Below are 27,919 nucleotides of genomic sequence, written 5' to 3'. Positions count from 1 at the left end.
AGAGATCTCAGTTGCGTGATAGGTAATTTGTTAATATTGAAAATTGGAGGCTCTCGACAGATTCACATTCAGATTTGCACTAGATGCACGTATTCTTTTTGCCGTTGTATTATCGCGTTCGAAAGTATATCCTTATACTATTCAGCTATTGTCGATTTCCTGTACGATAGTCCTATTCGATTAATTTAAGACACGACCAAAATTAATATCCAAAATGTCTTCTTGCTCAGGTAAAGATACACTGTAGCTGTATATCTCAAGGAAAAAGATTCAATTATATTTTGTGACTTTATTTTCGGGGTTTTTGGCGTGTGACACTATATCTCGTCTCTTGACGGTGTCGATGTTGGCGCTTTTACGCTCGCGTGAAACATCGTTTCGGTGATCGTCACCAAAAAAACGGACATTAAACGGACGTTCAATTAATTTCAGATTGTAATTTTCGTGATACTCTGTTGTACATGTGCGATGATGTATTCAATGGTGAAAATTAAACATTTGCTTTTTTTAATACATAATGGTCTTTCATTTTTCGTTGTACGAGAATTCACCCAAAATTCGTCAAGGGAATCATTAACATTTGAGGACGATGAAGATGAGATAAGACTCACTCTACTATGCTCTACTACGCATTAGTCTACGTTCTTGTTCTACTTCTGCTTCTAGTCTAGTCCACTATCACTAGAGGCAATTGCTATCATTCCTAGAGTAGTATAGACTACTGGCGCGCACGCTCGTCATTCCCGGCGACGGAGTTGCGTTCCGGAGTCTCAATACTCGCTCGCGGGACGACTCATTCGCTTCCGCAGGGCGATCTGACCGAGGAAGCGGACAGCAATCTTTACGTGAATCCCCTGGAGGCAACGGAGAAATGCGGGACCGGTCGGGTGAAAAAATCCATTTCCGGCGAGGTCGGGCGAAACGTCTCCACCGATGCGTCGCCCAGTATCGAGTCCCTGAAGGAGATCCGGCCTTTTAACGAGGTCAGCAAAGTCAACCTGAACGACACGATACCCAAGCATAGGAAAATAAGGATCCAACAGGTGAGTCCGTTAACTGATCTCTCTTGCGTCTCGAATCTATTGTCTACCCCGCCGTGTCAATGTTATCAGCGAATGAAATGAGTGAAGAAAGGAGAGTATATGGCCAATAAATCGGCAAAGACCAGGAGAGAACACGAACATTAGTCGTATCGAACAACCATCATCGGCGATCGGCTTGCAATCTTCTCGATTCGATACGGCGATAGGATAGACACGACATTTTAATTTGGTAATGAAAAGTAGATACACACTTAATTTCTCGATAATTGTGTAAAACACACGATTATTATTCTGATTACCTTGTAACTGTTATCAAGATATTGCGCTGTCATTTACTCCACTCTCATAATCATTTCAATCGATATTAGTATTGTTACACCATGGATATCTTTCAGATAATAATGTGGTGCAGAAATTTTTGGCAAGAATAAAACTGTTAGTATAAGCAAGGAATTTTTTAACCTGATAATGTGCTAATAGCTTTCCTATTAAATATATTAACAGAGCTGCGCTGTTATGTTTTGGGGAATAAAATATAATCTAATAAAATATAAATTTATGATATACGTCGAGGATTTGTCTCAGGGACTTGTTTCAAGGATTATCGTTATTTATGTCTCCTGTTTTGAAACTTTTGTCTGCGATTTGCAAGGTAATAGCGTCTGCTATCTCACAATCAGACGGTAGCAGATGGTACGAGACACTGACCTTAGAAAACTTTTAATGCATTCGATAAGAGATTTATAGAATACAAAGTTCCATGATTGTATAATTATCTTTCAGTCCTAAAGTTCCTGCACCAACAATTTCGTCGATAGGATTCGCAGTCTCTCTTCGAAAGCAGGACACCTCGTGAGATCACAGCTCTCTTAATTAGCGTGTGTCAGGGCTTTCGAGGGGGTGAAAGTCCACCCGTGATTTTCACCGGATACGCTCGCGGCGTTAATAAACCGCAGTGTCGCCTTTCAAAAAGGGATGCCACCCACCCCTTTTTCGCTCAGAGTGAAATTTCGAGCGCTCGAAGGCCGTGACACGCATTAATTGGGGGAAACGCGACCTCGTGCTAGTCGACGTCGGGCTTTCGAAGGGGGTGTGGAGTCACGTAACCACCATCGCGCACGACCGCACGCACCCCCCTCTCATGTGCCGCACCTCGCTGCTTTTTTCAGCCGCAAAAACCGCCGAGACTACAAGCGGAGCGCAGTTGAGCGATCGCCGCGGGCTATCGTACTTTTCTGAACGCTCCGATGCACGTCAAAGGGGGAAACGCGCGATATCGCACGTTGGCGCTCGGACACGGAAGTAAGCTCGTTCGCAGCGTGACGGCGTGTCGCGCTTGGCCGGCGACTGATAGCGGGTATCGTTCACCTTGCGTCATGGAACTAACACCTCAGGGCCAATGGCACATGTGCACTGTGTCCGATAAAAAGCGTCGAGGAACCGACGAGGAGGTGATCGCTGTCGTCGACGCTGTCGAGCACTGATCGAGATCTGATCAGGAGAATTGGATCTCTCCGCGAATCAGGCCTGCGAAACGCGACCTGCTGATTAAACTTCCCCTCCTCGTCTTGATCGGATCTCGATTTAAGCGCGAGCTCAACTTGAAACTTCATCACCGAGATACGGAATCTGGAAAATCGAGTAGCGTCCGATAAGATCTCCGTCAGAAGGAAATTAACTCCAAATTCGATGGAGCTATCGTTCGGTTACCTATCGCGCTTTTTACCGGACACATTGTATATATATAGACCAAGAACTCGTATGTTCTTTTTCATGATGAGCAAAGAGAACAGAATTGATGATGAATCTTCAACACTCACATTTAGTAAATGCAAAAGTTTGCTTTCACATGCTGTTTAAATTTGCAATATATTTCTGTCTTGATTTCTTTCATTAATAATTCACTTACGTGACACAATGACAGATTGTAATGCCAATGCAATAATGCCAACAGTATCTTATACGTGGAATTATCAAGTCATAAATCTCTGATAAAAACAATTGCTTTTTAATCTCCATTTTTTCAAGATAGATTGATCCTCTTCAAACAATACCTAAAGATTGCCTTTAATGGAAGGTCGACATCAAACAATGCGGCTTTCATCACACAGATATATAGACTCAGGCCTGTTTATTCGATCCAACTTTGATAATCAACTTGAATCGCAGAAGTGACGAAGTTTACACGAATTTTGAATCGGTGCAAAAGTTTCTATCGGCAGATCTTTGCGAACTTTGCCCAGATCGAGAAGATGTAGCGTGTATCAAAACGACACGTTTCATCGTCAACTGATTTGCGTGACCACGTTACTTGGTCTATGTATGCGCGTCGTTCGCTCGGGGTCGCTTGCACTGTACTTGCCATGATGCCGGATTAACTAAATCCTCTTTCTCTGTCCACATTATAGGCATCGGGCTATAAGCTAGAAAGGAACGGCGTGTCGCAAAGCCAGGGTTAGTCAACCCGAGCTGTCGACGCAACTCGGACATTCCTCGTTCATTGACAACATACTCGCATGTACTCACCCCCGCCTTTCATCATCTTATACTCAGTCACACATTTGCGTTCCTGGAGTCCCCGGGCACTCTTTAATATGTGAATTTTCTCTCTCCGGAGCTGTATAATACTATCAAATTATTATTATCACATTACATATACAATTTATACTGATGCATCATTCGCAATATAAACAGAATCGCTTACGGACTTGTCTCACAAGTGAAATATTCATTTGCATATATTTTCAGCTTGATAAGAATGATAAGTTGAGCTTGATAATAAATTCAGTTGTCGTCTGTATAAATAAAGGAGGCACAACATTGCAGGATAACTTCAATTACAGATTCTTCAGCAGAAACTCAAAATGCATCTTCTTGTGACAATGTTACATTCTTTCTCACAGTTTTTTTCATTTTTGATGGCGACACGATGATCAATTATTAAATTATTCAATTATTATCAATTATTAAATTATAAATAGTAAGCTCTATGACGTGAAATTACTTGGAAAATAAAACTCGTTACGCATTCACTCCGTCTCGAGTCTTGAATGCTTCAAGTATCTTCGCAATTAATGTTGATTTACTGTGCACTTCTCGCTGAAAAGATGTTCATTAGAATCCCATGAAAGAATCTCTGATTGAAAGGAACTGCAACGTCTTCCATATGTTTCACGCACGACCTTACAGCACCAACCTGTTGTTGCTCGTACGCATTACGTCTCCCAAGCAGCTGTACGTGCTATGGCACGCGTCTGCCTCGAACTTGAAAACACGCTCTAGACTGCAAACTTACGCGTATAAATATGACCAAGGCTGACTATAATAAGACAGTTTACGCGTACAAATATAGCGGAGATAAATAATATGACAATTAAATGGTATCCAAAAACGTTGCTGTGACTCAACGAAATTTGCCCGTGTGTAAATAATTTGTACATAATGCTTGTTTGTCATCATTTTTATTTCTTGCATTTGTGGCTTAATAAGGGAGATATAGCGATTCAACTGATCTCCGTGCTGACAATTCCAGCTATCGAGATCTCCCTTTTACCTCGAATGCACCTGAGAATGCATCGTGGTTGAATGTACGTTCTGCCCACGTGTTGGGAATGCCTGCTCGAAATTTATTACCACCAGCGCGCCACGGCGTTGGCTCGCCCTCACTCACCCCCTGTGTCCCCGTCGCAAATTTATCGCTGATCGTGACCACCCGACTTTTAATTGTCGAACGCATTTTTGGATTCCCGCTCGCGGCTGAACGCGCGCTGCCGAGAAAACGGGGCCGCGGTCAGACGCAGCCACCCCCGTTTCTCCACTTTGCGCCGGTACGATCGCGGGGGTAGTAATCATTGCACGACGGTTGATTGCAGAGCGTGAAGCCGCGGGCGCAATTTTTCGGCGATCAGGAGAGCATGGTGGCGCGCGGCATCCTGAGGGAGGACATCGCCAACCTGGAGGACAACAATAACCATTACCGCGGACTGCGCGGTGGTAGACCCTCCCTGTTCGCGCCGACAAACAGCCTGGCCTCCGCCACGCGCATCATCAATCATCACTTGTTCGGATCCCTCGGCGGGCCCAAGCATTACGCAGGTAAATATTGGCTTTAACTTAATTGGAGTCGGAGGATAGTGTCTTCTTCCTCCCTCTCTGAGTAAACCGAGTCGAGTGCGCAGAGCGCTGAAAACGCGTCCCCATCAAGAGATCAATATATCTTCCTTCCATATTTACGAAGAACTGTGAATTGTCAATGGGATTTACCGAGTCCGCCCATTATCTCCCAGCGATTCCTGCTGCCGGGAATCTCGTGGGAGAATTTCCATTTCCATCGGAGACTTCACAGCTTTGCATAAAATGTCGAGCAAGACACAATTCTGTACGCATAAGAAATCATGATGCTCAATCTACTCCGCAAAGTGGATGTTGCATAAACGAAAGAAAATCGAAAGTTATTTTGTCCCGTCTGACCCCGGAAATTTATTCCTTCTTTATGTGTCTCTGAACGACTCACTTTTGCTTTCGGAATCATCGTTGTTTAATTTTCAATGCTTAATAAAACTATTAAATCAGAGATCGCGTGTAACAGAAAAGCCGAACGAAAACGTTATAATTCTTTATGCGCGCAGGAGGATCACGCAAAGGACCAATTTGAATCTTGTCCTCGCGATCATTGCACGATCATATCACGTCGCGAAGCACGACGCAATGAAATCCGTTTCAGGAACGAGCGCCGAAAGTAAGCTCTCGCTGTCGGCGGACTCGATAGACAGTGACGGGATGCCGTTCGTGGACCGCCACCGGGCGTCGAGGTCGATCCTGAAGAAGTCCGACAGCGGCAACAATTACTACAGCAATACCGGCGACTCGGACACCGAGAAGCTAATCACCGACAGCGTGTCGACGGCGAGCGTGTGCGACAACGAGACGACCGCGTGCGAACTGCAGAGCAACGCGAACGTTTCGCGCACGAGGAAGCGCCCGGTATCGCCGTTACTCTCGCGGCAGGTCCTCGAGTCGATGTTCCGGACGAACAACAACGCCGACAGGGAGTACACGAGTGGCGAAAGAGACAGAGGGAGAACCAGTGCGAGGACGCCGAAGATCCTGTTTGGTGACGTCGAAGGTTCGTATTACGAGCGACCTGCAATTGAGATGCTTGAAGCGACGAACGGATGAAAGAGAATGGGGCTTCTTATTGCCTTCTGCAATTGAAGGAGCTTATTGTCATAAAAGCAAATAATATCGACAATCAGTCGAGATAAGGAAATCGGAGAAAAAGGAATTTTTAATTATTTTTTATTACTTCTTTATCATTTTTATTTCGATTTCCTATTATTCTGATAGTTTTGCATCGGACTGTAATGACTAATGACTTATATAATTAATGACTTGTTTAATTGACGAGATTTAATTTGATTGATCGCTTCCTCGCGTGTCGCAGAGGAGAAGCACGCCCGCGACGAGGCGGTGGCGGAGAATCAGAACAAGGAGGGACAGCCACGGCGGCCAAAAGTACGTATGCAAGAGGAGTCCAGGGAAAGCCAGACCACGCTGATAGTACGTCCCGGCAAAACGAAGAAGATGCCGCCGGCAGACGAGAAGAAAAAGGCGAGCAAGTCGAGCGGGCACGGTTGCGCGACCTACAAGAGCACCGACGCGAATTGTCTTCCTCAGGAGTACCGTTTCTCATGGTAGCGGCTTTCCCTTCCGCTTCCTGGCGGTCCCTCGCTGTCGCGCACCGTGCACAATCGTATCAAACGTCTGATGATGATCAATTTACGCTCGCGCGGCCGCGCTACTGCTCATCGTCTGTGCCTGACAATCGCGTTACCCTCAGTGTTGGTTGCACCGATAATCCTGGTTGATTAGTCGCTGACAGTTTCTAATTAATCAATCGCAAAGGAAACCTGATACGCTTGAGACATAAAGTGGAGACTGGAGAGTTGATTGATCAAGATAACGGTGCAGCCGATCCTCAGACCTGAGCGTTCGGATAAGCGCGGGCTGACGCGCGATCAGAGATCGTCAACGTTGACATAATGAGTTCACGCAATGAACGTTCGTCGCGGACAAGCGGACGGACTGGAGCGGACGAAGCAGCAGCAGTCGAAGCAATCAGATTGATTGACGCGTAATGTACAAATATCGGCGAGTCGACACGATGGATGTTGGCATCGTCATCGCTGGTGTCACCTCGATCAGACTGTCGCGTGTCACAAGTCGCGCGTAGGGATCGCACGATCCCGTGTTAATCTTCCCGCCTAATATCTCTCAAGCAAGTTTCTAGGACGGCTTTGCGTGTCGCGATAAGTTTGTCGCGTTAAAATCGTGATACTGCAGAAATAACTACTGCGAGTTTATTCGTTATGATGACGGGAGAGCCTGCTCGCTGGCTCTCCCGATGCAATACCGTGGTGCCGCGCGCTTTTTCGTTACGCGTTTTGACGTCGTCGATGTACGGAATTAATTTTACAAATTAATTGTACACGCATACGATGACCGTGTCATCGTGTTAGGGCACGCTAGCGATGCAAGCACAAGCCGCGCTTGATCGGCGATCCTGTCGAAATCAAAACGCGACGACGTAAGCGACGGCGTAAGTGTATACAGCCGCCTAATTCCGCTACAGTGTAACCAGTACGGGCACTCGGGAGTCCTCGGGATATCATTGCATATCATGCCGAATTGGCACTTAGTAGGACGAGAAGACTAATTAAATTTCGTGCGTCACGTGGCATGTACTATGAGGCTCAAACTTTGATACGAAACGAGACGATCGTGAACGTAAGATTAAGGTAAATTTAAGATTAACTTAAGAGTCTCGAGTCGCTGATAATACGCTGATAATATTACGTGCGACGCAACTATTATCGACGAGAATTTCATCTATGTCAGCCTGAGATTTCAATCTTCTTTTCTAATGTGATTTTTCGCATAAATGTATTAGGTAAATTTATAAGATTAAGAGTCTCGAGTCGCTGATGATAAAATTCAACAATTTTATTCCAAATAGCATTTCATTCATGTCGAGATATCTGCTCGAAAAAAATCTTCTAAAAGAGAACTTGATGTTTCAGATATCTTTCGAATATTTCTCGTAATTGCATTTTGGGCAAATCGGCCTCTCGAGCGTCAAAACTCCTGACGAACGGTCAAATCTCAGGCAGAGGAACGTGAAGAAACGCTGACAGCGAGCGAGGAGTGCGTTTACTGATTGTACTGTGCGTAATGCGACTTGACAATATACTGCCTCTTTCAAGTCCCGGCACTGATCTCGACATTCTGCCGTCAGCAGCATCGATTCATCCGCTTCGCAAAAGTTTAGCCAACGAATTAACGACCCTCGTGATACTCTAGACAAAGCAGATTAGGGCATTTTCATATAGTACTTCATAGACGCTAGTCGTCTTCGTTTAGCAATCGCAAATTATCGTTGTAGATGTCGGTGTACATAGATTACAAACAGGTGGAACTGTGAGGAGAGTTCCGAGACAGGACTTCCAGAGCAAGCCAAGTCCGCGTGTTTTTTGACTTTCGCAATATTTCATTCCCTCCTCGTTACCGAGCAATGTAGGGGTCTTGATTCCATCCCAGAATCGAAAGGTTGTACCTGGACTCGTTTTCGTCGGACCTGATCGTGCCGTCTTCAGTACGACGAACGTTTCCCGAGTGAGATTTCGCGTTCAGATGCACGAACGACCACAATTATTGGGGCCCGATTTTTGTGCTTTTCAACGACCTGTGCATCGCGTAAGCCTGCGTATTAAATCAAAAAAGGAAAAACAAAAACGATGCCTAGCCTACGATTACTTATACGGCAACGGCAAACGTCGCCGCTACTTGATCCGGAAACGCAGTCGCGGTAACGATCGTGCTTCCTACAAGAGAGCGAAACACAGAACGAGCGCACACCATCCCTGTAGATTTCGCATGGTAGTTGAACGCGAGCCACTTGGGTGCCTCACAGTGGTAGCTCACCCTCTTTTGAGGCATCCAACTCGACAAGTTTCGATCGCGCGGGCATACCCGTTTCCAGCCGAAGGGTTCTCGCGGTTGGCGATCGACCGTTTTATTCGTCGGGGCTCGTCCCCTCGCGCCGGTCTTCCGCAACGATTTAATAAACCGCGCGAGCGCTCCGATTCTAGTCTTAGATGTCCATCGATGAGAAGTACATATCTGCAACACATTTCTAGTCATTGTTACGGTAGTCGTAGGGGAAAGTGAGAATAACGTACAAACGTGTATCTACATTATCGTCCGCCCGGGTAGTCGTCGACCCGCGCGGCTCGTTGTTACGCCAATGTTCTGTGAATCGAGCCTCGGGTATTTTCTACCGCATTCGTAAAACTCGCTTCCGCCTCTGCGTAAGGCTCACGTTGCGTGCAGGATGATTCCTCATTTCCGAGTTGTTGCCGCGTTTACTCCGTAGTCTTGAACGACTGTAGAATGGCGAGTGGATCGAAAGGGGCGAAGAAGGAGATCACCATCATGTGAGAAACAAGTGCAAAAACTCGAGTGCAATGTAAAGTGTTCCGTCGAGATCGACACGACGGGTGACACGTTGTGTGCGGAGGAAGCATCTATTCCCTCAAAACGACGTTCTTTTCCTTCCACGAGCCACTCGTACGTCGTTTGCGTACCTGTTATTCAGAGTCGGATACCTTATGCCGCTTAGAGCCTCTAAGTAAACGAAATCGATGTCTACTGCGAGCTAACGTAGTCAAGTTTTAGGAAGTTCCTGGACCGCGCACAAAAGAAAATACGGTCTATCGTTTATTATCGTAAATTGCATTAGTGACAGAGAGCAGAGCACGCACCGTTTAGTCAGCGTACATATAGTACAAAGGACGCCGCGCCGTAGAACGTCGCGCGTCATCACGAGAAAATCGACTGGATGCTGAAGAAAACTCCCATCGCTACGAACGATCAATCGCGCACGCATGAAGCCGTTGTCTCGTCGCGTTAGCCGAGTTTACTCGCGCGAGAGACGCGTGCGGCGCGCTTACTCGAGGAGCTTCTGGCATTTAATTTCTTCAGTCTTTTCGATAGTTCTTCAGGCCGTTTCGAAGAACCCCGCCGAGTCTTTCTTCGGGTTGATAGAGATGATTTATTTTTTACTTCGACTTCCAGTCTTCTCGCGCAGGCCGTAGTGCAGCTGTAATGGGACGAATCGCGTTATCGCACAAAGTCGATATTACCTTAAGCGCTAGCTGGTCTGACGCCGATCAATCGCGCAAATCTTTTTTTTTCGGTCCTCCAAGGCCTATTCCCCCAGTAGCTTTTAAGCTGGTAGCGTGTAAAAATGAATAAAGTTGTAACTTGCTAGTTTTTGTTCACTTACACGACTGCTGTTTTCTCATATAGCCCGAGTATTTTCCTCCTTCACTTCCGCGATCCAATTTTTAATCCTTTTTGCTAGACATACAATATATAATCATCGCCATCGTTAGCAGCACTGCTAAACAATATATAAAAAATATATCGTATTACAATCGCGGGACATGTATGCCAGGGATTTAATTTATTGCCTTGTTTCTGTACATAATCGGTGGATTTCGATCATAACAGAAAATATCACGCTTTTAATAGCGGATGTGTCCGTGGCTGAATGGAGACAGACAGAATTTGGTCAGAAAAAAAAAACAGGTTGCAGACTTAGGACGATGGTGAGTTCACCATCTCAGTCGTGGTGCTCTGCGTGTCGGTAGGCGGTTTCTCTTGCAGCTCCAGCCACGGTAATCGTTTTTGCAGTTCCAGCCTGTCGCAAAACAGTATAATATTCGTCGAATCTCAGTATTCAGTATTAATTGTAATAATGAAGCACATCTATCTAGCAAGAATCCAAAGGGAGTAAATATTAAAGCCAATCCTCCGCATTACCTGTATCTTGGATGGCTGATGGCGTACACGTATGGATCCAAGCAGGCCACGAATTTACAGGCGCATGCTGGTATCATCGTAACGCCAGGAGTTAATAGCGCCTTGTTCCCGAAAGCACCAATCATCGCGAGAACACCATACGGAGTCCACGACAGAATAAAAAGAAAGCAGATTGTAAGCGCAGCCTAGAAGAAAAAATAAATTTTTTTTCTAAAATTCGTAGAAAAGAATTAAAAATCTTTTATTTGAATTTCTGCATATCAAACGGAAGAATATTAAAGGTATTCATGTAATAATGATCATATGATACCTTGGCTATACGTATTTCTGTACTTTGAGCATTTGTATTCGCGTTGCTTCTCAGACTCTCGACATTCATCTTCTTTGCCTGTTCACGCAGCGCTTTCTCGTGATTGACAACATGACTAACCATTTGACTGTAATAATATATGACGAGGACCATCGGTATGCAGTAGGAGAAGGTGAATATCGTTGCCACAAAATAGCGTGTCTCAGCTGTATCAGTCAAATAATCGAAAGTGCAGCTCGTCAGGAAACCCTCGGGCACAAAGCGGCCCCAAACTTGCATCAGCGGCATCAAGGCCCACGGAATCGTGTACGTCCAGATGAGGATGATGAAGAGCAGTACTTGACCGCGCGATAACTTTCCATCGAGTGGCCGAGCTATAGTACTAAAATTTTACATATTATAGATTGTGATACGGTCTTCGTAAAATATTTATCGCAGTATCATAAATAAATTTATTATCCACGTGAATTTTATAGATTTACTTAGGAAGAACAAGAAGTTACCTATATCTATCATATGCAATGGCAGCATTCGTCATGCCAGCTCCGATCCCGCTGAGCGACCCGATAAAGGCAAAGATCTGACAGCCCAAATGACCCGTAGCGAATCCAGTATTGAAGGAGTTATAAATGAATATGGGTGTTTTCAGCATCATCATAAAGTCGCAGAACGCCAGATTCACAACGAACATGTTCGAAGGAGTCCTCAGCGATTTGGCTCTGCACGCGAAGACGTCAAGAAGATAATGATACAATTTTTAAAACAATAATAATATGCTAAATAATTTTTGAACTAGTTTTGAATAAGTATATAAAGAATAAAGAACTCAGTTTAACTTAGAAATCCAGAGAAAAAATGCTACACTTTTCGTTAAGTGCCAGAAATTAATTTTTCAAACCCTTGTTTCACGCATTATTTCCAAATGATTCAATTTCTTGCCTAACTATTCATTCGCGCATTCTCTTACTTACGCGCAGAATATCCATAGGACCAGTCCGTTTCCGAGTAGCGCGACGAAAGTGAAAACTATATACAGAATGGCCAATAAATAGTGAAGGGAGGGGTTGGGCTCGGGGTAGACCAGCCAGTGTTCCGGTATATGGACCAATTCCTCGGCAGGAACGTTCCACCCCAGCAAGCGTGGTGGGCCTGCTGATAGAACTCTCGCCTCCCAACGAATACTTCCGTTGAACATGTCGGTCCGCCAGCCCCTCGCCTTGGCTTCACGCTCGCGTATCGTTGGACTTTTATACAACCCGCAAACCCACGAAACCTTAATCCATCCGACTTAAATGGCTTCGCATAAGAATTAGCGAGGGATCATCCCCGACTCGCTGATGCTCAGTAGGCTGTATGTTTCTACGTGTGTTACGTCAGTTAACTATCAGGGACTATTAGAGACAGATTTGTGTGGGATCCGATTATTATAGTTTTGATTACGGCCAGACAACTCTTAACGTCCGCGTCGGTCCGTTAAATCGCAAAAAATAATTCGACTAAATCTTTCTTAAAAGTTATTTATTTGTTTGTCAATATTGCACCCTGAAGACACTTGGACAGTGCCCAATCATCGAGTTTAAAAAATATCAAAAAATACTGCGCATATCGCGATAGAATAAAATCATCCATGTCATAGTATCGTAGGAGTAAAAATCGATTCACCGGGAAGTACTTATTACTAATAATTTATACTAATGGCAATATATTAATATATATTGATGTATATATTAATATATATTATAATAATACTAGCCGGCTCCAAGTTTAGAGATTACCTAGATTTCTAAAAATTGTCTGTGCTAAATTCACGCTTCATCATGCTCTGCCCTCTCTCTCGGCGGATTTATCGATCAAAGTATACGCCGGTAGGTAAGACGACGGATTGTTGGGGTCCTTCAACAACGGATTCCGCGTTGTGGTACTTCTACTACCGATACTCGTATATCCTTGATCGTAGAGCGAGCAATAGGGGACATTGTGCGTTAACAGAAACGTCCACACTTGACTGTACGACCAGTTCAAGATAGGATTGACGCGCATCAACTGCGGCCAGCCCGGATCAGTGAGTGTGAACGGTTGCAGATTTTCCGAACCCGGATCGCCTTTCCTCGTGCCCATCAAACTCGCTTTCAAGTTGCAATTTTCTTCCAGTAGCGCGGACAACGCGACTCGTATTGGCCGCGGCTTCCGTATTATCTTCAAGGCATAATACCGAGCAGCTGATTCCACAAACGCATCTATCTGTGTACAGAAAATATACGATAAGGGTCAATAAAATATTTTAACAAATTTCGAATAAAATTCAGTAAGACGTTTATTTCACTTTAACTAATCATGCTAATTGATCCCACTTTAGTCCGCTTACCTCCGGAAAAGAATCGGCGGTCACATACAAGCACAACAGGGGCGAGATGTTGCGTGACTTGGCAATGACGGCAGCTAAATGCAACACCACTGTGCAATCCTTGCCGCCATTGAAGCTAATAAAAATTTCATCCGCTTTGTACCTGTACAAGATTTACGAGGACATTTACATTAGATTGTAAATAGAACATATTTATATAACATATACAGCGTGCATGTATATACATACTTGTCGTAGCATTCATTTAATATGTCCAAAGCATTCTTAACATGTGCTTCATTCTTGCTGTCCTCCAAAACGGCATTCATTTGAAATTTGCCGAATCCGAATTCCAAATTCATAATTTTTTGCATCGGCAGATAATACAGAAATTCCTCCTTCGCCTCTGCAACTGCCTCCCGAGCTCCTTCCAAGGTGATTCTCGTATAAGATCGCGGTTCTGATTGAGGATAGCTGCCGATCTTCACTTTGCCCTTCCAGCGTTCTGCTTGTTTGTCTAGGATGTTTACTATAGACAGTTCGTTTAATTCGATATCTATATGTTCGTGGCTCAGCGGTGTGCATCCATCCAATCGAGGAATTATCGCGTCCACGGCAGGCTCGAAATATTTTGGAGAACCAGGTAATACGTAGACATTTTTTACGCTTATTATCGGAAAATTCTCTGAAAATTTCAATGTAACATTATTGATCTCAATGATGAAATATTTTCTAACAATCTCCCACACAATACAGAGAAAATGGTTTATATCACGTGAATGCAAGAAGAATCAAAGATTTAAATGTACCAGTTGCATTGACGTGAATAACTTTGCAAGAACTGGGCGCAACGGCAAGTCGTTTTATCTCTTGCTTATCAGGTATCAGGCGAGCGTATATATCAAGCAGCTCCTCATGTAATTCGAGCTTCAGTCCGAAAGCTTTTGCTACAGCTTCGTAAGTAACGTCGTCGTGAGTCGGGCCAACACCGCCGGACGTAAATATGATAGCGTGCTGATTTGAGACATTATTTATTTCCTTAGCAATGTGGTCCACCTGATAAAGATCATCTCACGTTATCCTTATTATTGATTTTTCAATCGTATTATATTTATTAATTGTTTTAACGTTACACGTCCATGTAAGAAAGTGATACGCACGACATCAGGGACCACTGTGACTCTCTCCAATCTCACTCCAGCAGCAGTTAAATTTCTCGCCAGGTACGACGTGTTCGTGTCGACTATTTGCCCGCGCAAGATCTCATCTCCCACGACTATCAAGCTCGCCGTGCACTGATCCATCGCGACATGTCGTTCTAGATACACGAAACAAGGACTTTATGTTGCGCTTTTGATGAGAAAAAAACTGAAGTTAGACTAATTGATATTTCCCTCGTACACTAAGTGTGAAACCTACAATTTGCTCCTCCTGTATATATACACATGATACATATTTATGACTTCCGTCTTATCTACACCTTATCCGGTATTTTTTCAATAAGATAACGCACGACATGCGAATTTTAGTTGCTAGAACAATTAGTCCATTCTAACGAAGTAAGGAAATAAATAAGGTGGACAAATAATAAATGACGTAGTTTTAAATGTTTATTGTTATAAAAATATTGTTGTAACAAGATAAAGCAAGATGTAATGTTAACGAGAAATTATCGTTCAGAAAATATCCTCACTTTATAGACTTTACACATTTTGTGTTCTAACGTATGAGCAACAGAAACGAAATAAAATTACACGATTAAGTTCATTTACATTAATGAAAGTACATAAATTCTTCTCTTCAAAAGTCAAAGCTCCATCTTCTCCACCATTGAAGCCGCTGCAGCCATCTGCGCGGGTGGCATTCTACGCACCAAAGGTGCTTTATTTTTACTGACTGGTTTCTTTTGAGTTTTCGCATCAGGTTTCTTCTTGTTGGACCGCGACGCGATATCCTTGTGCAATTCATCCATTAGCTGATTTATGCTCATCGTTTTATCCTTGTTCGTGTCTTTACTCCCTTTCGAGGTCGAGTCAAGCTAGTTTCAAAGCACAAAAGTAACTACTTATTTTTTATATCAAATATTTTTGTTAACGTTTCTTATTGTACTCGAAGCACGGATCTGTTCGCATGCGTACGAGTCTCGGGGTCTCTGCTTCGAGGATTTAGTAAAATAGGGAACGGTAACGTTCATTTTTCACAATTGCTTACGAATCTCAATTTTGTCACGTATCAAAGAACTGATTCGGCACGTTGCTTCCACAAGTACTTGTAAGAAACGATACACGCACAGATTGTAATTACCCACAGCTACTTTGCTTATGAATTCGTAATGATCCATCACTTACTTTCTTCAGATTACAGACCATCTTCTTTGCTTTGGCTTTCAGCTTGTTACTGCGCGCTGTCGGCACTTTGAAAACGTTCGCGTTTTTATGAGCTCCCTTGTTCTTACCCATTGTTTTCTGCAACAGTGTCGTTTAAAAATAAAACAATTATATCTTATTACTGTCTACTTTGAGTCTCTTCGTTGCTGGCTCCTCGCCCTTGATCGTACTTTCTTTCAGCAAAAACGATACACGGACCATTTCTTTCTTCGGCGAAACGTCCCTGATATTCTGTATATCAACGATCGAGTCAACGGACAACGCGTAACCGAGCTTCTCCTCAACCAGCGATCTTCCAAGCCTGCACACATCGTCTCCCTTATTTGCTTTGACAAAGCAATATATATGGAACATTGGTGGCTTATGGTAAACCTTCTCCAGTTCTTCTTGCGTGAACCAGTCAGGCAGTACGTCCAGGAACTCAACGGCTGATGCAGGTAAATTCATGACTATGTGCTCGATTCCGGGCAAGCTTCGAGCGCGTCTCGACAAAATGTCTTCCTTAACGATATTTCTCAGGAATTCTCTGCCATCCATGTTGAAGGCTTTGAAGTTATCCTTCAGCTTGTTGATAGCGGCGTTCTTCTGCAGCCACTTGTACGACTCGGGGTTCAGGTCGTTGGCGAGTACCTGGACCTTCTTGCGCGCAGCGGGAACGGCGAACGGACCGACCCCTGCGAACACATCGTACAGAACATCGCCCGGCGTCATGAACGTTGTCATGTGCGTGTGTTCCGTGCTGAGACGTGGGTTCCAGTAAACTTGCGCGAAATCGAACTGATACGTGCAGCCGTGCTCCTTCGCGGTTGTTACCGTGTTCCTCTCGCCGGCCAGGATCTCCATGGCGAAGTAGCGGAACGTCGTGTCGATCGTGTTTACCTTGTTCACTACGGTCCGCGCGCTCGCGGTCTTGTCAAGGAACACCTGACCAATGATGGCTTTGAATGGTAGATGCACGTCACGCAGATTCAATTGCACGATATGTCCTATTAGACTGTACGCTGTGGGAGCTGGAATGTCCCCTGGCAGGATTGCCCTCAACACTTCGTCACGGCGCCAATTGTCATAGCCGATCGTGACGCTCGTTGTGCCGAAACACTCGTATTGACCTGCCAGCAATTTTCGGTCGTTCTCAGTGATATCTTCAAGCTTGGCAACGATATTTGGATTCAGGTAAACGATGGCTCTGTCGTCCGTTCTCTGAATCGGTTTGAAGCTACACACCTTTAGCAAGTACTTCTTCAGAATGTGCATGTTTTTCGAGATAGCGGTGTCACATAATTTCAACGTCGGTACATTCACAACTGTTGTAAATGCGTCGCGATCCAAACATGTCATCCCACGAACCGACACAGGAGGAACCAGCAAGGAAGTAGAAGTCATAATAGTTGCGCAAAAGCAGTATCGATTTCTCAAGCAGCTAGAATGCTGTACTACGCTGAAGAATTTGCCCACTGCCATATACAGGATCAAACACTGCACAACAATACAAACAATTGACAGTAACAGCGCTATTTCGTTACATACTTTTTATCATTTAGAGATAACCGCGATGTAATGGTTTGTGCATGCAAATTTGCAACAATATACATCAGAAGAGGAAAAAAAAAGAACTTTGAACAGTTAACACAAACTACAAGATTCTATAAAATTCTTTGCATTTTAATCTCTACATATATTTATCACTACCTTTGCTTATGATTTTGGAGCTTATATTAGCTTTAAATTCATTATTTATTAAGTTTCTGATTTAGCACATTGTAACAATACATTCCAAGTTTTATACATAATGTATTAATAAGTGATTATTAAATATAAAATACATAGAGTGTGTGTATTATAATTACTGCAATTTTTTTTTAGTGTTTCCTGATCCTGTATATTGACAAAAGATCTCTTCTTTTTCATCATATTACAATACATCCTTCTTATTTTTTTTATTTTATAATATAAAAATCTTTAAGTTTACAAATCTAAGAGGAGCTAAAATAAACAAATCTAAAATTAACACTATCACGAGACATACGATAATTGTTTTAAATAAAACGACAAAACGTGATATAACTATATGTTTAATAAAGTGCAATTGCCAAGTTTTGTTCGCCAGTCAACGTGTTAAAGATTAAATTTATAGGTTAAGTTAGATTACATTACCTTTTGTAAAGAAAAATACGATATGTACTAAAAAATTAGAAGTATCACTTACCTTGTTTTTCCACACAATTTCGATATTAAATCTAGATATTTTCAATATCCAATTTTTCTCCCAATGGATGAAAACAAGTTAAATAATAAAATTTAAATGGATAAATCTGTCTTGAAGATGATACGTGCCATGTAATGTATAACATGTGTATAGGGCCGTATATTCTTTCTGCTAGCGTTTTTAGCGCTCTCATCCAAAACAGGAATGCGGTTAAACTAAAATTCAATATGGCGCCGATTCAAATAACTGGTGCCAATGCAATATACTTCGGCTTAGGCCCAAATAAAACGTTTTACTGCAAAATACAAGATAAGACGACAGTTTTTGTAAAAACATACATTTATTTAAAAAATCACTGCTACATTTTCTTAAATATTGTATGAAAATAACTGGTTTAGACTGTTCAGTAATAATTGCCTATACAGCAGCATTAGAAATTCCTAAGTATCCCTAGCGCTGTCGTACTTGAACGACCAATCAGAATCGTTGCGACACCGTCGTTTTTCAGTGATGCGCATTCCCATCTATATTCTGCTAAGCGCTTTTCGTACGCTCAGGAGAGGGTGGGAATCGCGCTGTTGCGTAGTAGGTAAAGTCATACGGTAGGTAAAGTGTGTGTTTGTGAAGAGGCTCATTGCGATAGGAAACGACATGATGATCAACGATACCGGTTTATGTTTGTACGTGTGGTGCACGGCTACAATTGTGACTGACGATGTTAGAACTAAGTGTTTCAGCAGTGACAATGAGTTGTGATCTTAGTAGTCGTCCTTATTCGGTAAAGTCGCCGTCGTCGTCGCCGCCGTCGTCGTCGTCGTCGCCGTCGCCGTCGTCGTCGTCGTCGTCGTCGTCGTCGTCGTCGTCGTCGTCGTCGTCGCCGCCGCCGCCGCCGTCGCCGTCGCCGTCGCCGTCGCCGTCGCCGTCGCCGTCGCCGTTGCCGTCGTCGTCGCCGTCGCCGTTGCCGTTGTCGTTGTCGTCGTCGACGCCGTCGTCGTCGCCACCGCCGCCGTCGTCGCCACCGCCGCCGTCGTCGACGCCGTCATCGTCGCCGTCGTCGTCGCCGTCATCGTCACCGTCGTTATCGCCGTCGACGTCGCCGTCATCGTCGTCGTTACCATCACCACCGTTGCCGTCATTGGGCGCACTTTGTTATTACTTATCTCGGCACTCAGCATCGGTATCTCGACACGGTCTATTGTGGAATGGCAGCGGCCCTAAAAAAGAATCACTCACGCAGAAGATTGGCCGCCCTAACATTTCTGTCCAACATCTCCCTCGACGGCAGTCACCGGGATACCAAGTTAGCCGTCTTGTCACGAGATGGGCCGACACACGCGCGTACACTTAGTGATGGCCAGTCGGAACAACACACGGTGCTCGAGATCTGTCAGAGCACCGACTTCGAAGTCTCCATGGAGGAGGTTCTAGACGGTTGTCCAGAGGAGACGTATGATTCCCTGCAGAATGAAACGATAGAACAGACCAATTCTCCACTAGTGCACAAGAACGCTGATCATAACTCATTCAGTTCTGATTCGGATGAAGTACTCACTCCTGCTAAGGCAGCAGTTAGCATGTTTTTGGAGCAGGAAAGAAGTCACCTGCAACTGTCATGTGGCGTGTACAGCTCGTTCAGAGAACGGTAAATATTTACTCAATTTATGTTCTATATCTGACATGTTCCATGTCTGACATCCTCTTACATAATTTATGTTAATACGACACATTTATCATAATGCTCAAAAAGGCTATCAATTGTATATTGCGTGCCTTCAAAACTGTATTAGTATTATAAGTTTATAAGTTTTCACTGGAATAGCAAGTCAAATTAAGATAATATACTGTCCTATAAAGAAAGATAACTCTCTTAAACTCTCTACTTGCTTTACTCTTAAACTATCAATATTAATTTAAATAAATAAATATGTAAATTCTATATCCTGTATATTACAAGACAAAGTATTATTTATTGTAAACATCTGGATCAATATTTTTCTCTTAAATGAGATATTGCTTATCAAAAGTAGATTAATAGTAGAATATCTCTTATCTTATCTTTGAAACCTGTTTGCTTTAAAAATAGGTCGCAATTCCTAATGATAAAACAATCAATTAAATGTAAAGTAATAAAATTATATGTATGCACGTATTTCTAAAAAAATTAAGGTAAAAGTCTATGTTGTGTGGCAAACTAATTTATCAAGTGGCTTTCAGTCAATAATTATGTAATAATTGCTAAATCTTATATAGATCTTTTATAGATCTCTTATATAGATATATGATTTATAATACAGGATGTGTAAAATAGTTGTATATATTTTGAATATCTTTCCAATGTATTATGGCATCTTAAAGACCTTCTTGGTACAGATAGTATGGAATGACAGGCATGGATTCAGATAACATTATCAAAAGCCTCTGCAGTATCACAAATAAAAAATATCAAGAAACCTAATTGTGTGCGCATTTTCATTCATTGCGCATGTCTAGGATATACTATGCATAAGCTATAAAACCATTATTTCAAATTTTGTTTAATAAGAAATTAAAGTAGAATACTTTTTTGATGAATCAAACTTTAGAAAAGCAAATAGATGATGATCCCTGCACATCTCCTATTTTATTTTAAGTTAAATTTTATTTTTTGAAATGTCAATTTCAGGTCGTTATATTGTCATTATAATATCATTACAATGTTGCAATCGTAAAAATTAAGTTCAAAGTAAAAGATTCTGAAACAATTATTTTTAAATTAACTTTGTTGAGCTAAATTAATAATAAATTTGGAAATATATATTGGGAAAATTGGGAAACTATAACTGGGAAGAGATGATAACGATACAATACATTAAACTATCTTTTTTCGTTGCTTTCAGTACGGGAACTACGGGAAGCGATTATTCCTTACCAGAAAGACGAATGGGCTCTCTGCAGTATAAGAAGCGCATAAGTCATCAAACATCTACGCTTTCGGAAGATATTAAGCATCAGTACAACAGTAGCAACGAAAGCATCGGCTCCGTACATTCAAAAGCACAATTATCAAAACCAAAGACAAAGGCAGTGAACAATGTGCAAACTGTTTCTACAAATAGTAGCATAATACCAGAAGTTACGAAGGAATTGCGTTTGATGCAACGGCCTGTGAGTGGCTATAAATTTGGGGATGATAGACTGGTTTTGGTGTCAAACCAACATGTGCCATTCGTAGTGTTTTCTGCTATTCCATATAATAAAGGGCAGCGTTCCAGTTGGTAAGACTCTCGTTGATATACACGAACGGAAATGCATCCATGCTTGCGCTGTGCTACTCTTATTTGCAATCGCAAATAATTATTTTCTATCGATGGTATTCTTAGCACAGTAATTTGCCTTTACTAACAAGACTCACATTGGTATTGCGATGCTGTTTGCAGGTCAGAATTACGCAAAGATACGTGTCGAAGAAAAAACGTTTCATCTCAAAGACCATTGTCAGCAATTAACGATAATATTGACCCATTCGGTTTACTGGGTATAGAACACGGTAAAGATGGTCAGGTAGGATGGACATTTTTTTAAAATTTGTTCTCAACTTTTTGTTATTATTTTATTCCAATACTGCGACCTGCTAAATAAAAAACACCTTATAGTAATAATACTCGACCATAAAATTCGCAGGAAATATCTTACGGACAGTTATTGGTACCATCCAGGCAATTCCTAAGGGATAAAAAGCTGAATCTAAGCGAGAACGAAGCTATGGAATTTGCGCATTTTATACCCAACAAACATCACGTTGTACAAAGGTACAATGATAAATATTTTCTCTAAAGTAATACTTTTTCCCTTTTTCTGTTTAACTTAACATTTCACGACCCATATAACCGAATTATGTTCATGTGTGTCATATATTTATTATGTACGTCTTTTATACTTTTTGTTTCTGTGTTCTACGTTCTTAATTATTGATTAAGCTGTATATAGTGAAAATCATTAAAAAAGAAACATAGATCACTGCTCAACTTTTTTCACTACACAATACATCTAGTTCTTGCTGTATTATGATCGACAAATACGTCGCTCATTTTTTATTTCAAGCTTTTCATGAAAAGTAGAACAAGCTGAGAAATCTCAGAATTCGATCGAAAAATCTCGCATTTCTCATTTTAATAATCTATACAATTCGTATGTAATACTATCTAAACACACACACACACACACACACACATCTATTCTATCTCTTTCTGTATGTAGGTAATGTACACGGATTCATATATCATATATTTATTTTATAACAAAGCATATCAACCATCTTTTTGCAGGACAAAAACAATTACTTGGAATGTGGATCACAAAAAATGGTAAAAGAAAACTGTACAATATATGTGTAACGCGTACATAGAAAAGTGTTAGATTTAACGTAAGATATACAGCAGATAAGGATATATAAAATTATTTCTCAAAACCGAAATAATTCTGCAAAAGATGTGTTGTAAGGATCAAGCATTAAATCATTCATAGTCATCTTGTATCATAATGTCCATGTAATGATGAAATCTGTATATATCTATTATAGAATATCTGCATATATATCATACAAAAATTATCTAATAAATGCGCAAACATTGCAGAGTAGTCTTACATGTTTTGTATTTATAGAAAGACGGGATATACATTATATGTTTATAAAATTACAGAAATTTTTGTGCATCTAAAAATATAAATTTTTCTTAACATTCACTTCTTTTAGCAATAACTCTTGATTAAAAGGATCAATCGCAAAACTATTTCTTTTGTTTTAGAAAATTTTAATTAAAAAATTAATTACAAATTTTAGATGCCGATAACTTTCTTTTATTTCTTATTAAAAGCAAATTCTTACTAATAAAATATGTTACGATATTTTATATTTATATGTTTGATAATATTTTAACTGCTGGGCATGTTTAGAGAGTTCCTTCAATCTCTTGACCATTTGATGAAAGAAATGCAAGATAGCTCTGGAGTACATTGTATATTGCATGCTGAAAAATACGATGACCATATAATGCGTGTTGTATGAAATTTTTCTTCTTTTACTCTAGGTGTCTTTCTTATGACACGGCTACAAATCGTACTCATTATATAACTTCCGAGTCTCCACCGCTGTCTTACAGTGCCGAGTCCAAAGGTGAGTACAATATAAACTCCTCTTAGATCTTTATATTAGATTAAGGTGCATAATATCACAGTATTGATATTGTGCAATTATTTTGTTGCCAACATTACCAGTTTACGAATGGGATGAACAGTCCTCTCAGTATAATCCAAACTTATTGGACGATCCAGAACTTATTGCTGGGAAACACAGAACGTTATTAACATTTACGTCGTACATGGTATATACTTTATGCAATTTTATTTTTTTACTATCCCTATGCATTTGATCGATGTAACTCTAATGTTTTCATATAGGCATCTGTTATCGATTATGTAAGACCTTCCGATCTAAAGAAAGAATTAAATGACAAGTTCAAGGAAAAGTTTCCACACATTCAGCTGACTCTCAGTAAACTTCGCAGGTTGGTACAATCTACGTGTACGCAAGTCGCACTTTCTCGTTTCCTCGTCGTTCTCACAAAGTGACCTCTTGTTCCAGCTTGAAACGAGAAATGAGGAAAATCGCTAAACTGGAGTACGGCATTGATTTACTCACTGTTGCGATGGCCTACGTGTACTTTGAGAAGCTTATTCTCCGGAACATCGTGACGAAACAGACACGGAAGTTATGTGCTGGTGCTTGTTTGCTTCTTGCAGCGAAATTGAATGACGTAAAGGGTGATATCCTTAAGTCGCTCATCGAGGTATTCGTATATCCTGTATTACGTAATAATAAAGCTCTCTCTTTTTTTTTTACGCAATAACTATCTTAACAGTCTATCATTTACAGAGGATTGAGGGTGTGTTTCGTTTAAATCGTAAGGACTTAATTACATCTGAGTTTGCTGTGCTGGTAGCTTTAGAATTCGGTTTGCATCTACCAACGTGGGAAATATTTCCGCATTATCAGAGATTAATTTATGAGTCCTGACATCCTTTCGTATTATTTTTTTCACGCGGTCTCAGAGCCTCTTCATAAGTTAATCCTGGAACGGTAAAGCATATCCGTAATAAGTACTCTTAATGTTTGAAAGCCATATTAATAAGCTCCAAGAAAGAACTATGTTATACACATATATACAATATACTTGTTTGTTTTACTATTTTGACATGATTTAACCAATACTGCAATAGTTTAATCCGGAGGGACATATAATCAATGTAGGAGATGATTGATTGAAAAAAAAGTCGTGATTATTATAAGTTTCTTTTTTTTGTCGCAAGTTACCAATGAAGTAAATGCTGCATGTTGTGAATATTATTTTCTTACTTGAATAATTTTAACTGCTTGTTTAAAATATTACATAATTACACTATCTGTTTAAATGAGATGTAGATATATAGATACGAAAGGCAGAAAGGAGAGAAAGAGAAAAAGGAACTGTAAAATATTTTAACTCTTGATTCTTTTTTTTTAATTAACGTTACGTCAATGGTTTTGTGATATCAAATTCTTTTTAGATAAAGTAATAAATACATACGTAAATAGATGTATAGCACTTTTATAGATGTAAAACCTGTTCCGATGATTAGGCATTTTTTCACACAATTTATTATTTATATATCAGAATGTGTATTCAGCTTATAATCTTAACTCAATGATAAAAATAATACAAGGGAAGACATCTAAAATAGACTATCTGTATAAAACTCTTGATATTTACCGAAATATGTTAGACAAAAATATTTTAATTGGGACAATTGGGCCATAATTTTTATATGAAGCATCTCTCTTTATGTTCTAAAAAACAAGTTATTTGAAGATGGTATGTTTTAAATGTCTTTCTCTGTATAATTATATATTTCACAAAACCGCTACTATTTTTCGTTGCATCTTCTCTAGTAAAAAAATTGTTACTTGAAAATTTTACTTTTTCGAAAATGTCTCAATTTAGAATTGCTGTGCATAGAAAAATCAACAGAAACAAATATGGTGTATAAATGTAATGACACATTTATAGACATAAAGTATGAATATGGAATACCAAATGCATGTGACAAAATATGGAAATAATTTAAGAGAAAACAATTCTTACAATACATGAATGAGATAGTGTAAAACTTAAAATAGATCTACTTATACAGCAACACGATAATGTTAAACACCGATATAGTTACTTTTCATTTCTTGCAATAAAAGAACTTAATAATACCATATAATAATATTATATTAATGCTATGTGCTTAAAATGTTATTAATTTACAATAGTTACATTCACCACATATTGATGTGCATGGAAAAAATATTATATAAAAAATATGGCATAAATTTCACATACAATGGATTTTATATTAAATTTCTAATTCCTTTTTTTATAATTTTGATATCACAAAAATATATATTTTGTTTGTAATATTCGTGAAAATGTATTTTTTTTTGACGAGAATTATATTTTTTTGTTTCTAATTTGCATTAATAACATACTTGTCCAAATTTACACAAAGCTCGTAGACGTAATTATATAAATGTTATTTGAATATGATTGTGTTTGATAATTGTTTGTGTTTTGTTTGGAAATTCTTTATTTTGTAATATAGTAAAGTAGTTATTTTATTATTGAGCTATATATTTTATTATAAAACGGCAAACAGAGCTTACTTTGTCATTTTAATAATTTTCAACTTTCCTGTTTATTTCGTTTTAACTGATTGATCATTGTTGTAAATACTGCGGGCGATAAATGAGTGTGATAAAAGTAACCTCTTGTAGCATTGTAAAAAAAAGAAGATATTCTATATTATATTTTGTCACTTTACATTATATTTAAGCTCGGCGATGTTCTTTTTAAAGATTGCTAATATATTGCAAATATTTTGCAACATTTGGACATATATAGGTGTGTAGCCCTATATTTAGGAAAATATTAGGGATATATATATATAAGATGTATGTCTTTGTAAACTGTACCTTCAATTAAGACTCGTAACATTTTACTTAAGAACCCTAGTTAAATGTGCATCGTTAATACAGTGTTACTTATATATATCTGACTCTATGCGGAACTTATTACACGTGCAACCCAGTGAGACTTACATGTACCTAAGCTATTAACTATAGAATGTGTATGCGTTCTGCTCAATTATATTTATCCACATAGAATTGACGCCGCTCAATGTTTACTTTCTACGCGTAAAGCATAAACTTCTTAGATGCTTTCTTCTTACAGCTGCTGCATTTTGTCTTCAGATTATTATCTGAGAAGGACACAAGCGTTGATTATTAATCCATCCCTATAATATTATCGATTTTCTTTCTTCACTGTGCGTTTTCTTATAAATTGTCATCAAGCTTTTCACGTACAAAATATTAGTTTGTAATATGAAAAGCATACTATAGAGAATATTCGGTCTGTATTTCTATCTCGAGTGTTTCGAGTTAAATGTGACCACCGAATTCTAAATTTCATTTATGAAACATGAAGACAATATGATGCGAGTAAAGAAATTATATGTAACTCCGAACTTGGACGTGTGAATACACATAAATCTTCGTATTTGAACATACATGATAATTGTCAAAAATGTTATAGTTTCTGTATTGATTTCTATGACGTGGTACCACTTATCTGTCTAATATACTGTAAGATAAGATGTGTTAATAGCTTAGTAAATAGTAGTACACGCTTCCCGGCGCGTACAGTGCTATCAAAACCGTTTCCTAGGACTTTACAATTTTTACATAAATTCCACATTTTTACAAACAAGTTTCCATTACATGTCGCAACACTTTATCAAATAATTGTAGGGACACGTGAGCGATTCGTTCTTCGTATTTGTGAAGTATCACACGTATGCAAACTGTTACTGCCCATTGTCTTTCGACATCAATATAATTGTTCACATTTGGAAAAAAATTGTATCGATGCTGCTCTTCATAATTGGCAGAATTGAACTGAAAAAAGCGAGTTTATTCTAAATATTAATGCGTAAAAGAAATTGTTTACGTGTGCATACGTGTGTACGTAATGTATAATATAAAATAATCTGTTTTACGTTACGTGTCTAAACTAAAGTCAACAATAATGATGATTGTATGTTCTAACATATAGCAGTGTGTCAATTATACAATAGTAGCATATATTTGTAGCTGCATGATCTGCAATTACTTCTGGATATTATATATAAATCCCGAAAAGAAAATATATTTCTTTTTTCTCTGATTTATACTTCATATGATATAGTACTATATCAATATTATACCGATGAAATGTTTGAAATATATGTTTTGTTTTGTCTACATTATATCAATGTTTTCAATTTTTCAATGTAAAATATTTTATTCATATAATCGAATTCCATGAAACATGAAAATTAACTACAAGTTCCGTTGGATCTAAAAAACATCTTTTTGATGTAACATTCAAGTGTCTGTAATTTTTGTACAATTCATTTCTCGTAGATTATATTTCAATGATACACGTATGAAAACTATTTGATTTTGATAAATAGCATTTCAAACTCTACCGCAATTTTCGAATTTATTATAATTCAAAACTTGCTTATGAAGATGTTTAAATTAAAATAAAAATAACAATTTATTAAAGTTTAAATTCAAATTCAAATTAAAAAAATAAAATTAATTAAAGTTAATATTAAAAATTAAAAGTTATACAGAACAAGTTCTAC

At 39.8% G+C, this 27,919-nt stretch overlaps 4 protein-coding genes across 14 annotated transcripts in view; 2 read left to right on the top strand and 2 right to left on the bottom strand.

Annotated features, from left to right (window-relative positions):
• LOC105278312 (potassium voltage-gated channel protein Shab) overlaps positions 1-10,383 on the top strand; it is a 40,189-nt gene extending 29,806 nt beyond the window's left edge. For 3 of the 8 annotated variants that reach the window (XM_026973162.1, XM_026973164.1, XM_026973161.1), the window contains 4 exons: positions 810-1,043; positions 4,916-5,138; positions 5,767-6,168; positions 6,487-10,383. In XM_026973162.1, the coding sequence (XP_026828963.1) occupies positions 810-1,043; positions 4,916-5,138; positions 5,767-6,168; positions 6,487-6,740 (1,113 nt within the window). In that variant the 3' untranslated portion in view covers positions 6,741-10,383. Of the gene's footprint in view, positions 1-809; positions 1,044-2,212; positions 2,401-3,451; positions 3,498-4,915; positions 5,139-5,741; positions 6,169-6,486 lie in introns of those variants that run through there. The other 5 variants (XM_026973166.1, XM_026973163.1, XR_003407162.1 and 2 more) reach the window with 4 other exon arrangements.
• LOC105278310 (opsin, ultraviolet-sensitive) lies at positions 10,098-12,629 on the bottom strand. Its single transcript, XM_011337306.3, has 5 exons — positions 12,207-12,629; positions 11,739-11,954; positions 11,236-11,617; positions 10,926-11,110; positions 10,098-10,803 (listed from the first exon to the last, which is right to left on the bottom strand). Exons 1-5 carry the CDS (start codon positions 12,428-12,430, stop codon positions 10,701-10,703), a joined length of 1,110 nt encoding a protein of 369 aa, XP_011335608.1. The 5' UTR covers positions 12,431-12,629; the 3' UTR covers positions 10,098-10,700.
• A 112-nt stretch (positions 12,630-12,741) lies between these two features.
• LOC105278309 (tRNA (guanine(37)-N1)-methyltransferase) lies at positions 12,742-18,365 on the bottom strand. 3 transcript variants are annotated; one of them, XM_011337305.3, is made up of 6 exons: positions 18,173-18,348; positions 14,740-14,897; positions 14,389-14,635; positions 13,829-14,264; positions 13,601-13,742; positions 12,742-13,476 (listed from the first exon to the last, which is right to left on the bottom strand). In XM_011337305.3, exons 2-6 carry the CDS (start codon positions 14,881-14,883, stop codon positions 13,051-13,053), a joined length of 1,395 nt encoding a protein of 464 aa, XP_011335607.1. In that variant the 5' UTR covers positions 14,884-14,897; positions 18,173-18,348; the 3' UTR covers positions 12,742-13,050. The 3 variants fall into 3 exon arrangements, with proteins under 3 accessions (XP_011335607.1, XP_019886851.2, XP_019886850.2); XM_020031292.2 differs by lacking the exons at positions 12,742-13,476; positions 13,601-13,742; positions 13,829-14,264; positions 14,389-14,635; positions 14,740-14,897 and adding exons at positions 16,051-17,442; positions 17,814-17,949 and having other exon boundaries at positions 18,173-18,365; XM_020031291.2 differs by lacking the exons at positions 12,742-13,476; positions 13,601-13,742; positions 13,829-14,264; positions 14,389-14,635; positions 14,740-14,897 and adding an exon at positions 16,051-17,442 and having other exon boundaries at positions 18,173-18,362.
• Positions 18,366-18,735: 370 nt separating this feature from the next.
• On the top strand, positions 18,736-27,535 carry LOC105278315 (CDK5 and ABL1 enzyme substrate 2). 2 transcript variants are annotated; one of them, XM_026973167.1, is made up of 10 exons: positions 18,736-19,303; positions 19,410-19,814; positions 21,049-21,426; positions 21,589-21,712; positions 21,833-21,960; positions 23,239-23,324; positions 23,426-23,532; positions 23,609-23,715; positions 23,793-23,997; positions 24,084-27,535. In XM_026973167.1, the coding sequence occupies exons 1-10, from the start codon at positions 18,888-18,890 to the stop codon at positions 24,222-24,224; spliced, it is 2,097 nt and encodes a 698-aa protein (XP_026828968.1). In that variant the 5' UTR covers positions 18,736-18,887; the 3' UTR covers positions 24,225-27,535. The 2 variants fall into 2 exon arrangements, with proteins under 2 accessions (XP_026828968.1, XP_011335616.1); XM_011337314.3 differs by adding an exon at positions 22,477-22,515 and having other exon boundaries at positions 19,254-19,814.
• The last annotated feature ends 384 nt before the right edge of the window (positions 27,536-27,919 follow it).

Source organism: Ooceraea biroi, chromosome 10, assembly GCF_003672135.1.
Source record: "Ooceraea biroi isolate clonal line C1 chromosome 10, Obir_v5.4, whole genome shotgun sequence".
NCBI classification, from domain to species: Eukaryota; Metazoa; Arthropoda; class Insecta; order Hymenoptera; family Formicidae; genus Ooceraea; species Ooceraea biroi.
The sequence above is the reverse complement of the archived record's forward strand: the minus strand, read 5'-3'. Positions and strand labels throughout refer to the sequence as shown.